The 15216-nt window shown below is 42.3% G+C and overlaps 1 protein-coding gene across 2 annotated transcripts in view; it reads left to right on the forward strand.

Annotated features, from left to right (window-relative positions):
- The window catches only part of LOC136863975 (titin homolog), a 1080299-nt gene that overhangs the window by 691902 nt on the left and 373181 nt on the right, over positions 1–15216 (forward strand). For both annotated transcript variants that reach the window (XM_067140444.2, XM_067140445.2), the window contains exons 16-18: positions 1404–1449; positions 1543–1675; positions 11372–11528. In XM_067140444.2, coding sequence (XP_066996545.2) covers positions 1404–1449; positions 1543–1675; positions 11372–11528 — 336 coding nt within the window. The remainder of the gene's footprint in view (positions 1–1403; positions 1450–1542; positions 1676–11371; positions 11529–15216) is intronic.

A 15216-nucleotide genomic window follows, 5' to 3' on the forward strand; every position in this document is an offset into this window, starting at 1 on the left:
CGTCCAGTATCCAGTATTCGGGAGATCGTGGGTTCGAGCCCCACTGTCGGCAGCCCTGAAGATGGTTTTCCGTGGTTTCCCATTTTCACACCAGGCAAATGCTGGGGCTGTACCTTAATTAAGGCCACGGCCGCTTCCTTCCCACTCCTAGCCCCTTCCTGCCTCATCGTCGCCATAAGACCTATCTGTGTCGGCGCGACGTAAAACAAATAACAAAAAAAAAAAAAGAAAGAAAAATGGTCTACTTCGCCACATCTCAGGCAGTTTACGATGGTTGGACTTCTGCAAGCATCTTACAATGTATGTTGTGTATGTTGGGTATTCAGCCCGAAGGCTGGTTTTATCCTCTGCAGCTCCGCCAACAGCTGTCATAAATAGCCTAGGCGTCACTGAAGAGGCGTACTAGGGAAATGAGGAGCGGGGTAGTTTCCCGTTGCTTTCCTCACTGAACCAGAAGTTGCTATTACATATCAGTCTGCCAAGCCCACTGAAATGCATGCACCAACCGACCCTAAGAGCGATATTTTCACACCATTCATAACAAGGACTGGCTGCATAAGCAATGGTATTACTACCATCACTCATACCTCAGTCACTTTCATATTGTCAAAGCCAAGGATGAGACTGAGACAGGTCAATGAAAGTAACAAATTTGATATAGCCCATACCGGAAGACATAGTGCACTGTAAACACTACATCTCGCCAGCAAAGGCATCATCTTACAATAACCGGTGTTTACTGTTCTGTCCTCAGAAATGAATTCCGAAAGAGCAATCCATTCCGAATGAAAACTACTTCGGCTTGAATGAGTACTCGGGCCTCTTTAATTCAGTGATGTCACTCGAATACTTTCGATCTCGCCATCGTAAATTCTCCGTACAGTATCGGTAGTATTGCGAAACTCTTCCAAGGTACTCTTCCCCAACGCCGCTCTAGAAAATCCATATTTCTTCGTAAGACCATTTTCAGGACCCCACTGTCGGCAGCCCTGAAGATGGTTTTCCGTGGTTTCCCATGTTCACACCAGGCAAATGCCGGGACTGTACCTTAATTAAGGCACGGCCGCTTCCTTCCCCTTTCCAGTTCCATCGTCGCTATAAGACCTGTCTGTGTCAGTGCGACGTAAAGCTTATTTTAAGAAAAATCTGTATAACAAGTACAAATTTTATTGTTTAAATTGATCATCCGACCAAAATAATCGAACATTTTATAAGCGCGTTGACTGACTAAAAATACAAGTTATTGTCTTGGAGCCAAATAACACTGAAAAACATGGCTTCTCTTCACACCTCGGAATAATATGCAGTTCTGCTTAAGTTTAGGAAATTGTATTTCTTGTTTTTGGAAATTTCTCGAAACTGTTGATCGAATGTAAAGTAATATGTACTATTGTGTGTTACAGGCCAGGGCAAGGAGGACAGGATGGATGCGAGCTCCGTAAAGCACGGGTAAGTGACGTCACTCATGAGGTTGCCTGATACGGAACTAACTCCATTACGTGTGAGGCGTGCTCCTGATGTGAATGTGTTCTGTGCTCACAGAAAGGTGCAGACGTTGCCCGTCATCAAGCGAGAGCTTAAGGACCTGCGCTGTTGTGATGGAGATGCCGTGACGCTGGAGTGCCGCGTATTTGCCATCCCGACGCCTGACATCCGCTGGGAGAAAGGTGGAAGGGTAAGCAAGGTCAACTATTGTGTCGTACTGAAGAGACAATGTTCGTAATTAAACACGGCAAATAGATCTCCCACTCATATCTGTTACTAGACTTAATGTACATAAGTTAGTTAAATTTGTTGTTCAGTGGATCAGAACAAAGAAGAATAACCTGATATGGCCAGAGTCTAAATAAACTGGTTATTCTGTTAAAATATATTGAATGCCTTCTTGTTTAAATAGGGATATAAAATGAGCAAATCTAGATTTATACAAATATACAGTAACTAAAATTAAAATGATGAGCCCAAGGCTTAATTGGAGAAAACCTAATTTATAAACGAAATGTACTGAATTTCCTAAATTCCTATAGGTCATTTTATGAATAGGACGCACTAATACTGTCCTCGTTTAGTAGCTACATTTTTCAGGCGTTGAAGTATTTTAACGAAGTATAGAAAAATTGTATGTAAATTGCGGCGTAAAATGTATCTTTCGCCTGGAGAAATGTAGAAAAAAGGTTGATGCAGGGAGATAAGAACGATGGCAGAAAGATAGTCCCAATGAAGATATAAAGATTAATTCGGGAATGAATACGTTAGATGTGTGTGAACCATATATACTGTATTGTTTTGCTATTGACTTTACGTCGCACCGACACAGATAGGTCTTATGGCGACGATGGGATAGGAAAGGCCTGGGATTCGGAAGTAAGCGGCCGTGGCCTTAATTAAGGTACAGCCCCAGCTTTTGCCTGTTGTGAAAATGGGAAACCACGGAAAACCACCTTCAGGGCTGCCGACTATCACCCGGATGCAAGTTGACAGCCGCGCGCCTCTAACCGCACGGCCAGCTCGCCTGGTGTAAATCATATTCGGTGGTAGGAGGGTCATGCGATGCGAATGGAGGAGTACAATTTACCTAGAAGACCAATGGGCTCGGCCTAAGATGGCAAGACGAGCACATAAAGAACTACGAGGTGATGACTAGACTAGGCTTTTAGTGACCGTCAATAATAATAATAATAATAATAATAATAATAATAATAATAAAAGTTTTGATTTTTCGTCCCACTGATTATTTTAACGATTTTTCGAGACTCTGAAGTGCCCGAATTTTCTCCGGCAGGAATTCTATTTCGTACCGGCAAATCTACCGACATGAGGCTGGCTTCTTTAAGTTACTTCAAATACCACTGCACTGAATCGGAATTACTGAACCCCCATCTTGGGCTCTACGATCTGAGCCGTTCAGCTGGGCATTAATGATCTCCAGACAAGAGGCGCGGAAGAAGATGAGGTTTCAGTGCTGAACGCAAATATAAATTTATGGAGAAACTTAACTCATTCACAGAGGCTCGCAGACTGAATGCTGTAAGAAAATACACCCTCTAATAATAATAGTTTTACGTCCTACTGAATATATTTACGGTTTTCGGAGGTTTCGGAATTAAGTCCCGTAGTTTTTTTTTTCGTGCGAGTACTACTGACACGAGGATGTCATATTTAAGCTCCTTCAAATACCACTAGACTGAATTGGGAACGAACCCTTTCAGAAAGCTGCTTCTTTACCGTCTAAGCCACTCACCAGGCTGTATAAGGAATAATGAAAATATAAGGATATATGGACCAAGTTTTGGTTGTATTTAGTCGTGGCCAGAGACTTAAACTTTCTCATTCTGTTAAAATATAGTGAATATCTCCTTGTTTAAATACGGTTATAAAACTGAATAAATCTGCATTTATATTATTATACCGAAATATATATTAATACACATATTTGGAATATTTGGAATTTATAGGTTTGCTTTTTTTTGTGAGTGGGTGGTTTACCTAGTTTTCTCCCTAAAACAATAGTCAAAACCCCACTTAAACCACCAATTTTGTTGTTACTTAATTAGATATTAGGAGAAATTACCAGAAGATCGTTAGGACCCCTATGTTAATAAATTTCAATACATAGATTCATCATCATCATCATCAGTTTACCCTCCCGGTTCGGTTTTCCCCTCGGACTCAGCGAGGGATCACACCTCTACCGCCTCAATGGCAGTGTCCTGGAGCTTCAGACTCTTGGTCGGGGGATACAACTGGGGAGAATGACCAGTACCTGTCCCAGGCGGCCTCACCTGCTATGCTGAACAGGGGCCTTGTGGAGGGATGGGGAGATTGGGAGGGATAGACAAGGAAGAGGGAAGGAAGCGGCCGTGGCCTTAAGTTAGGTACCATCCCGGCATTCGCCTGGAGGAGAAGTGGGAAACCACGGAAAACCACTTCGAGGATGGCTGAGGTGGGAATCGAACCCATCTCTACTCAGTTGACCTCCCGAGGCTGAGTGGACCCCGTTCCAGCCCTCGTACCACTTTTCGAATTTTCGTGGCAGAGCCGGAAATCGAACCCGCACCTCCGGGGGTGGCAGCTAATCACGCTAACCACTACACCACAGAGGCGGACATACATAGATTCACGAATCCCAAATATATTTGATTTTCAATGTTGACAACTTCTGATCTGCTTTCGATAATAATAATAATAATAATAATAATAATAATAATAATAATAATAATAATAATAATAATAATAATAATAATTTTTTTGGGACCAAAAACAACGTTCATAATAATTCTACTTCTTCGATTGTACTAGTGATTCTGTCAGATTCTGTGAACTGCAGCTTTAATATTTTACGCTAGAAACGAATGCATATTTTAATCCTGTAATTTTGGGTTGTTTTGGACCTAGTGAAAGGAGACTTGCTTAATTTCTTCAGTAGAGAATATGACTAGTGATGCCAGATGGAAGAGGAGCTGGCTAATTTTTGCTGTCATTAATGTAATTTCACAGTTTCCTTGTGCTGGCAGCATTGTTAAGATTTATAAATGACTAATTTTAAAATCTTAAAAGATATCCCTTCTCCACCGTTTACAACTTCGAATTGCAATCGATGTACTGGTAAACTGTTTAATAACTCTTATATGTACCTATTTCAGAATTCCTAAGTTGTTAGTGAACAATATATTTTGGACTGCAGTTTGCCAGGAAGCCATGACGAACTTTGAGAACGATGAAAGTACTCACTGGGGAATCCATAACCTGTTAAGAAATCCTATATTGATGACAATGATACGTACAAGATTTACTTGAATTACGATACGAACCAGGTACAATTCTTATTTTACCAACTCCTTAAAACAGATATATTTATCGGTATCATAAGGAAAGTTCATACAATAATCAAAGCATATTTCTATCTTTCTTTCTTTCTTAATCTGTTTAACCTCCAGCGTTGGTTTTTCCCTCGGACTCAGCGAGGGATCCCACCTCTACCACCTCAAGGGCAGTGTCCTGGAACGTGAGACACTGGGTCGGGGATACAACTGGGGACAATGACCAGTACCTTGCCCAGGCAGCCTCACCTGCTATGCTGAACAGGGGCCTTGTGGGGGATGGGAAGACTGGAAGGGATAGACAAGGAAGAGGGAATGAAGTGGCCGTGGCCTTAAGTTAGGTACCATCCCGGCATTTGCCTGGAGGAGAAGTGGGAAACCACGGAAAACCACTTCCAGGATGGCTGAGGTGGGAATCGAACCCGGACCTCCGGGGGTGGCAGCTAATCACACTAACCACTACACCACAGAGGCGGACCAAAGCATATTTAATCATACATATATATTGGTACGCAGATAAAGACGAACTCCTATGGAATAGTCGTACAGTATGTATTCTGAAAATAATTTTTAGTATTAAGTGTTTCGTTGGCCGTCATTAAATGTATCGTCTTTATGTGACTTATGAACCATTTTTTAACAGAATTCAATCGATAAACAATCTAAAGCACCCAGACATGTGTAACATACACGGTGTCTACAATCTGAATTGCAGTGAACCCAAATTCTGCACTGGACAAATCGGCTGAAATTTAAAACATAATTCCCATGACTCATCGAACTGATTTTCTCACACAGAAGAGCGCTAGTATTCTGAGCCCGGTAGCGTTTGAAAGCGCCAATTTCGTATCAGTAGGTTGACGGTTAGGGGCCTACATAAAGAACTCATCTGGGACAACATTTCCGGCACCATGGCGCCTTCGAAAACTGTAAATATAGTTTGGAATCTAAAAAGCAATGTCATTATTATTATCACATCCGAAGACTTAAGCAAAATACAGAGTTTCCCTTTCACAACCATTTATTAGATAGCTAAATGGCCAGTGCCATGTAACCTAATTTGTCGGTCATTTCGATTGTGTTCTTTATATTTCTGAACCTGCCTTCTTTGTTTTTGATGTTTATCTTTAATGATACTTTCCCTTTAATTTTATCAGTCTGATGACCTTGTTACTTCACATTTCCTAACTCACTCCCAAGGAAACATCATGGTGCAGTGGATTTTCGGATGAAATTTTTCGTTTACTCGAAATTAGGAAACTGATAACGAACATCACGATAATGGTTTTCAGGCACTTTTTTTGCTAGTTCCTTTACGTCGCACCGACACAGATAGGTCTTATGGCGACGATGGGAGAGGAAAGACCTAGGAATGGGGAGGAAGCGGCCGTGGCCTTAATTAACGTACAGCCCCAGCATTTGCCTGGTGTGAAAATTGGAAACCACGGAAGACCATCTTCAGGGTTGCCAGCAGTGGGGTTCGAACATACTATCTCCCGGATGCGAGCTCACAGCTGCGAACCCTAACCGCACGGCCAACTCGCCCGATGCGATTCTGTTTCTAGCTGTATTTACTAGCCATGAGACACTTAAGAGTGCGGAAAGATAGATTACTCCCAGGGTCCACACTCTGCTGTTTCATAATAGATGTGTATCTGTTGTGGAGTAAAGTTGTCAAATATCACTACACGACAGATCACCTTTACAAAATCTTAATTAAATATAACGTCTGACCAAAATTGCAGTAGGTTTCCTTTTAAAGAAATGTTTTCACTTGATAATGATGTTCCCATGTTCTCTCTCATAATAAAAAAAAGAGCTTCATTCCTGAACTGCTCCAAACATTGCTAACCCTTGGGAATAAAAGGAGAGGTTGTATACGTTACTGATAAGACCCCAGTTAGAGTATAGTTCTGGTGTATGTGATCCTCACCAAGATTACTTGATTCGAGAACTGGAACAGATGCAACGAAAGCAACACTATTTGGTCTGGGTGAAATTAAATGAAATGTCGTATGGCTTTTAGTGCCGGGATAGCCCAGGACGGGTTCGGCTCGCCAGGTGAAGGTCTTTCTATGACTCCCGTAGGCGACCTGCGCGTCGTAATGAGGATGAAATGATGATGAAGACAACACATACACCCAGCCCCCGTGCCGTTGAAATTAACCAATTAAGGTTAAAATCCCCGACCCGGCCGGGAATCGAACCCGGGACCCTCTTAACCGAAGGCCAATACGCTGACCGTTCAGCCAACGAGTCGGACGGTCTGGGTGATATCCAATAAAGGAGTAGTGTTACGGAATATTGCAAACTTTGGGATGGGAAGAAAAGCAGCTCGAGTAAATGGTATATTCCGAGCTCTTAGTGGAGAGATGCCCAGCTGCATGGCTAAATGGTTAGCGTCCAGGACTTTGGTCCTGGGAGTCCCGGGTTCGATTCCCGGCTGGGTCGGGGATTTTAACTTTCATTGGTCAATTCCGATGGCTCGGGGGCTATGTGTGTTTGTGCCGTCGTCGTTAGAATTCATCGTAGGTAGAGCCCCATCATCATAGACACGCAGATCGTCTAAACGGCACCAGGCCAGTCACTTGATGAGTTGAGTGACACTCAACTTGTCCAAGTATATCCAAGTATAGGCTCCTCCACCGCGGTAGTCCTAACATGGAATGTAGGTAAGACTTCTGATTTTACTTTTTTTTTCTATTTGCTTTACGTCGCACCGACACAGATAGGTCTTATGGCGACGATGGGGTAGGGAAGGCCTAGGAATTGGAAGGAAGCGGCCATGGCCTTAATTAAGGTACAGCCCCGGCATTTGCCTGGTGTGAAAATGGGAAACCACGGAAAACCATCTTCAGGGCTGCCGACAGTGGGGCTCGAACCCACTATCTCCCGATTACTGGATACTGGTCTGATTTTACTCTTGATGGTACAGTTTTCTTCATGAAAGTTTGTGGTCGCTGTACATGCGTCGTAATCTTTGACAAAATTGAAAAAAATGAGTAGGTGCCAGTCTCAAGCAAGTTATTTCAATCAATCAATCAATCAATCAATCAATCAATCAATCAATCAATCAATCAATCAATCAATCAATCAATCAATCAATCAATCAATCAATCAATCAATCAATCACTACTGATCTACATTTAGGGCAGTCGGCCAGATGGCAGGCCTTGTATTCATTCCTTTGGATACTCCAACTCGAACACAGAAAGAAGCAAAGCTGAATATTCACGAATATCCCCTCATTGTAAGCATTCGTTAATCAGAACTCTTTGTTTTCCCCTTAACTCTCGTTCAGCCGTGTTCTACCAACTTGTTACATATAACGCAAGTAACATTTCGCACAGCACATCGCTTACCGTCCATATTTATGTCACTTGTATTAAAACACTTGAACAAATGCAAATGCCACCTTGAATAATTTTCATTACTTGAATATTTGATTCCCTTTACTTAGTCACGTAAGTTGAATGGCAACTCGACTCACGGAAAACTCACTTAATGATTCCTTACTGGTTTTACAACTTCTACTGAAATACCGCTTACCATTCGAGTTCGACGTGTAGGGCTACATATGGTAATATAGGTAATATCTCTCGTTTACCCTGACAAAGTTAGGAATATACTGTTTTTCTTACACTTAACCAGTCTTAACCAAGAACGCTCTTAATAATAAGTGCTTTTAATTGATGCAAAAAAGTGTTAACAATAATAACAGTACTGATATTAATAAAATAACCAAAACTTGTGATATTAAGGAAGAATTATATCATATATACACACACAAAAAAAATTGTACGTACACTGAGTGGCCAGAAGTCATGGGAAGACACTGAATGTGATGTTAATAACGAGTTGCTCCTCCGCGAGCCCTCAAAACGGCAGCATTACGGCGAGGCATCGACTCTACAAGGTGTTGGAATCGTTCTGGATGGATCTGGACCCACGCATCTTACATTGCTATCCACAATTGGTCTTGTGTAGTTCATGGAGCATACACCAGCATCGACAGCATCCCATTAATGCTCGATTGGATTAAGATAGAGCGATCCGGAGGGCCAATCCATGGTCGTAACTTCACTGCAGTGCTCCTCCAACCACCTGAGTGTGACCACAGAGCGGTGATATGGCGCATTGTCCTATTGAATTATGGTATCTCTATCACGGTACTGTAGGGCCAGAAAGGGATGCAGATTGTCTGAAAGAATGTCCACATAACGTGCACCTGTCAGCGCTCCCTGCAGCGGACAATGGGGCCTAATTGCGACCACGAGAACGCCGCAGAGACCAAAATTGAGCCAGTTCCCGCCTGGACAACCTTGTTGACACGCAAGATCCATAGCTTCATGGGGCATACGCCACACTCACACGTGCCCATCAGCTCGATACAACTGGAACCGGAATTCATCGGACCATACTACATACCGCCACTGTTCCATGGCCCATTGCCGATGTTCGTGAGCCCATGCACGTCGTTGAGCTCTGTATCAAGGTGTCAGCAAAGGGACACGAATTGGTCGTTGGCTTTTGAAGCCTATGCGGTACAGTTGCCTACTTACAGTCCTGATAGAAATGGGTTCCTGACTCAACATTCAACTGGACGGTGATCTGACTCACCTTAGGCCGTCGAGCGCGCAGTATGGTTCTGCGGAGGCGACGTGATGTCCGTTCGTTAAACACATGTGGTCTTCCCGTGCGGCGGTTTACGCGGGTAGTAACATTCTCTCTGCGATATTGAAGATCCACCCTCGACACTGTTGACCTCGGAAACCCGAATTCACCCAAGCGCCGTGCACCGATGTTCATCCCACTTTCAAAGTCGGTTAACCCGCGACGTGTTGCCATCTTCACGACACTGCTGTCTGTGACAGACTGCTCAGCTAGCCGCAACGCTCAGAGGTCATACACGGCACATTTTCTAATGGGTCACCCCCTCCCGTGACTTTTTGCCACTCATTGTAGTATATATGAATATTAAGTACTAGATATACTAATCTAAATAACGTTTCAAAAATATATACATTTCAAGAAGATACCGAAATATGGCCTTCAAGTGGAAGGTGACTAGAAGAAATAGTACGACAAAGAAGAAGAAAATTATCTGTGAAAATAAGAGGGAAATAATGATGAAGAGGAATCAGGAGAAGGTCTTTTGGGATTGGTTTGTTCTTGCCGGTGATACCGGTCTGTACATTAACATTCATGACGGCAACATACTGAGATTAGTTTACTAGGGTGATGTCAGACTTGTTTGAGTAAATTTACAGCCAGTTTAAGAGAATTCTCTATTCACGTAACATAACATAAGAGACTGCTGATGAGAGTTAGAGACGTGATGAGGGACACTTTTTGCGTATGTTGTTTGCACAATTAATACTCATTTCTTTTCACGTTTTGTGTTCCACACAATGCAGATCAATGTGTAATAATAATAATAATAATAATAATAATAATAATAATAATAATAATAATAATAATAATAATAATAATAATAATAATAATAATAATAATAATAATTAAATTATGCATTTTCTGGTCTGTAAAACTATTATCAGTTTTAAAAGACGCCCTGATAAAGCAATATTTAACGTGTTCGTAAATCTAACACCACGGGTCTGTAATATTTAAGACTCGCAACATCCAGCCGGCTGGAGAGCACAGCACAAAAAGATCTTGAAGGATAGAAATAGCAGCATGCATTACTAAGCAGTAGAGTCTCTCGTTTCCTCCCATATTCACAACTTGGGGATACGTCTCTCACACCTTATCAAGCTCGTCGTTCGTTGGCGCAGGCAATAATGATGTTATACTCTCAGTTCTCGGTATCTAAGTGGTCTTTTTTGCTAGTTGCTTTACGTCGCACCGACACAGATATGTCTTATGGCGACGATGGGACAGGAAAGGGCTAGGAGTGGGAAGGAAGCGGCCGTGGTACAGCCCCAGCATTTGCCTGGTGTGAAAATGGGAAACCACGGAAAACCATTTTCAGGGCTGCCGACAGTGGGGTTCGAACCTACTATCTCCCGAATACTGGATACTGGCCGCACTTAAGCGACTGCAGCTATCGAGCTCGGTCGGTATCTAAGTAGTGAAGGCTTTGTTGTCCCTTAATTTGTGACGAATTTAAAACTAAAGAAACTTAAACACTATTTCAGTAAATAAATATGAGTACAGTATTGAATTCAAGTGCATAAAATGTAATTTTATTTATTCTTGGTGTCAGAATGACGATTATTTAGCTTGTATTCATTCATTCGATTAATTCCGTCTTATATGAATTTTCGTCTCTGCGGATCACCTCTGTTTCCACCTGGTCCAGATAAACGGGGTTCTTGTGTACCTGAGTAAGTGTCTATTATCACATGATTTTTTTTTTAAAGCGCTGTAATTTTCCAATATTGCTCTTCCGATAGCTTATATTACCTATTTCCGTTGAGTTAAACGTAGGTATATTTTACAATCAGAATGTAACAAGTGATATTATCATTAACATATTATAATATAGAGACATTCTAAGAAATGCAATGTTATGCTTTTTCCATGTGCAGTTGGTACCTTTGGGAGGAGATTTCTCTGCTGAGTTTGACGGTGAGAACGCCAGATTGTCCATCCAGCAAGTGTTCCCTGAAGACGAGGGCGAGTACACGTGTGTGGCCTACAACGAACTAGGTCGTGCTCTTACTTCAGCCTGTCTAGTTGTAGATGGTAAGTTTTCTGTATAATAAATACATTATTCTAGTTTACAAAAAATATTTTTTATTATTATTATTATTATTATTATTATTATTATTATTATTATTATTATTATTATTATTAGAGCCTTCATGGCTCAGACGGCAGTGCACCGGCCTCTCACCGCTGGTTTCCGTGGTTCAAATCCCGGTCACTCCACGTGAGACTTGTGCTGGACAAAGCGGAGGCGGGGCAGGTTTTTCTCCGGGTACTCCGGTTTTCCCTGTCACCTTTCATTCCAGCAACACTCTTCACTATCATTTCATTTCATTAATCATTAATCACTGCCCCAGAGGAGTGTGACAGGCTTCGGCAGCCGGCACAACTCCCATCCTCGCCACTAGAAGGGGGCTTCATTCCTTCCATTCCTGACCCTGTCAAATGACTGGAAACAGGCTGTGGATTTTCATTCATTCATTCCTTCATTCATTCATTCTTATTCTTATTCAATATTCTTCCTCCATCTAGAGGCTGCCTGAAGACAACTAATACAGAATACAGTGAATATTGATTAAAAAAGAATCGGTTGTAAAGGAATCAAAGAAATCGAGAAATTAAAAGTAATTGTGAAGTTAGATCTACAAACTTAAAAATTCTGAAAACAATTTGTGAAATTAAAGGCTACAAAAACAGTTAAAAAGTGGTACATTAGACGTAGGCCTCGATTTCTTCCTCCCGATACTGGCTCCAACTGATTACAAATACACCAGTACCAACAACTCAGTCATATAGGTCATCAGACGGACTTCACATGTAAGTTACTATGTTCATGAAGCTGTTGACAACATTGTCTTGGCTGCTCACTTGAAAAAACGTCCGACTCGTTGGCTGAATGATCAGCGTACTGGCCTTCGGTTCAGAGGGTCCCGGGTTCGATTCCCGGCCGGGTCGAGGATTTTAACCTTCGTTAGTTAATTTCAATGGCCCGGGGGCTGGGTGTTTGTGCTGTCCCCAACATCCCTGCAACTCACACACCACACGTAACACTATCCTCCACCACAATTACACGCAGTTACCTCACATGGCAGATGCCGCCCACCCTCATCGGAGGGTCTGCCTTACAAGGGCTGCACTCGGCTAGAAATAGCCACACGAAATGATATACTTGAAAAAACAAGTACGATACTCCACCAAATTCTAAGACTGTCCCCGACCCACCAGCGATGTTTTGAAGAACAATAATCTCGCATTTTCTTCTTCTTCTGCTTTATATTATATTTTTTTCAGTTACTAAACTCCCGCGCCGCTCCTATTTTTCCGTAAGTAACCCGCGGCGGTAGGTTTTGCACCAAACCTGACGCTGTCCTATCTAGAGCGGGTTCTTTCATACTCTTGTCGAATTAAAAAGTGGACATTTTGCTGCAGGGTAGCAGAGAATTAGATCAGATATCTGTTTAATGGCCGTTAATGACTTAATGTTTGTGTCTATCATAATATCAGAAAATTGTTCATGCCTTCGTCTCCAAGATTTTCAAAGTGATATTCAGCACCGGTATTTTTACAGGAAGCTTTTTATTAGTTTGTTTTCTTTGGCAAGAGGGAGAGAGACCTTTGGAGGCCCTTTCATTTGTTACAATATCCTTACCTCGCACCGACGATCTTATGGCGACGATGGGATAGAAGAGGGCTAGGAGTGGGAAGAAAGCAACCGTGGCCGTAATTAATGGACAGCCCCAGTATTTGCCTGGCGTGAAAATGGGAAACCACGGAAAACCATCTGCAGGGCTGCCGACAGTTGGGTTCCAACCCACTATACAGGCTGATAGCTACGTGACACAAACCGCGCAGGAACTTGCACGGTGGAGGTCCTTTCCAGTTCTGATGAAGCACTTGAACTTATCTTAAAAGAGATTGAACTCGTCCGTTATAATCCTGCTAGTCCAGGAAGAGGTACTGGTGTGTATCCAGCGATTTGCTGTGCTTGCAGTGTACAGTATCACGATTCCTCACCGATCTACCCCCGTCTTTAGAGGCATTCAAACCGGGCGAGTTGGCCGTGCGGTTAGGGGCGCGCAGCTGTGAGCTTGTATCTGGGGCGATAGTGTGTACCTTGATTAAAGCCACGGACGCTTCCTTCCCACTCCTAGACCTCTCCTATCCCATCGTCGCCATAAGACCTATCTGTGTCGGTGCAACGTAAAGCCAATTGTAAAAAAAGAGGGATTCAAGTACTCGGCTCTTAAAGTAATACACTCAGGGACAAACTGACAAGGAAATAAAGAGAATAGGAAATAAAGAGACAGACGTAATGAATTGAAATCTGTCGCATTTAATACACTCCAGAACTCTCGAATCGTAGAATAGAGGTAATTAGCTGGTTTATAGCACATGATAAACAACAATGGTCTGATTTTTTTTCCGGAATCGGCTACCATCTGCGCATTGAGGTAGGTGTAACTGTAGGTTTTCTTGCTAGTTGCTTTACGTCGCACCGACACAGATAGGTCTTATGGCGACCATGGGACAGGGAAGGGCTAGGGGTGGGAAGGAAGCGGCCGTGGCCTTAATTAAGGTACAGCCCCAGCATTTGCCTGGTGTGAAAATGGGAAACCACGGAAAACCATTTTCAGGGCTGCCGACAGTGGGGTTCGAACCCACTATCCCCGAATACTGGATACTGGCCGCACTTAAGCGACTGCATCTATCGAGCTCGGTGATGTCCCTTTAATGGCACATGAAATATGATTGGATATCAGGTGTTATGTTTTTAGATCAATTCATATCTAATTCCGTCAGAGATGCTAAAACTGACATACAGTTTTTATCAACAGCAGCGAATGTATTGGTCTGAAACGAGTAACGATGAACGTCAGGGTATTCAGCAACCTTATTCTGTGATAATGCAAATCACCAATGAAAACGTATTGTTTACGCGATAATTTTATGCCTGCCATTTCAGCTATTTCGAATCCTATTGTCTGCATGGTATGTTGATCATGCCATTGTAAATATATTTGGAAAGGCAATGAATTTAACGGGGGGCCACGCAGAATTTTCAGGAATTTTGGGCGTCCCTTGTGTGCAGAATGATGAAGACGAGAGACGCCTACGAAAGGTCACAAGGGTCTCGGGCATGACTGGGGTATTACACTAAATGCTATGAATAATGTTCTTGAATTGTTTCCAAATGGGTGTATCAGGAATGACCTTTTGTTTACTGGATGATAAATGAAGCAGAGGATTCTGCTGGGAATTCCAAAGGAGGACATCCAGTGAAAGTTAGAGTATATAGGTCATGGTTGGACAGTACATACATTTAATTTGCTTACTAACAAGGCATTGTAAAACTTCCCACATTTGTCCATTTTATGTAAAGTCTTCTTTCAAAGTCTGCTACTTCAGCACCCTCCGGATGAGAGGTAATTAATGCTGAAGTCACGATTTAAGTTCAGCATCACAATTAACAAATTGATGAAGATAATACTGAATAATCTACAGAAGTAGCATAGCCAGGATCGGCCGATGGTGGGGTTTGTTGTTACAAAATATGGTAGAACTCAATGAAGGTGCATGAATGACTTGTCATTATAGGGACACTGATATAAGTGAATTACAGATCTGTTAGTTCTACAATTATGTTTCTGAATGTTTATTTAGTTTATTGTCAGTTTCTGTTTATATTCTTTTTGTAAAAATTCCATGTGTGGAGGGGGGGGGTGTT

Source organism: Anabrus simplex, chromosome 2 (genome assembly GCF_040414725.1).
Source record: "Anabrus simplex isolate iqAnaSimp1 chromosome 2, ASM4041472v1, whole genome shotgun sequence".
Classification (NCBI taxonomy): domain Eukaryota; kingdom Metazoa; phylum Arthropoda; class Insecta; order Orthoptera; family Tettigoniidae; genus Anabrus; species Anabrus simplex.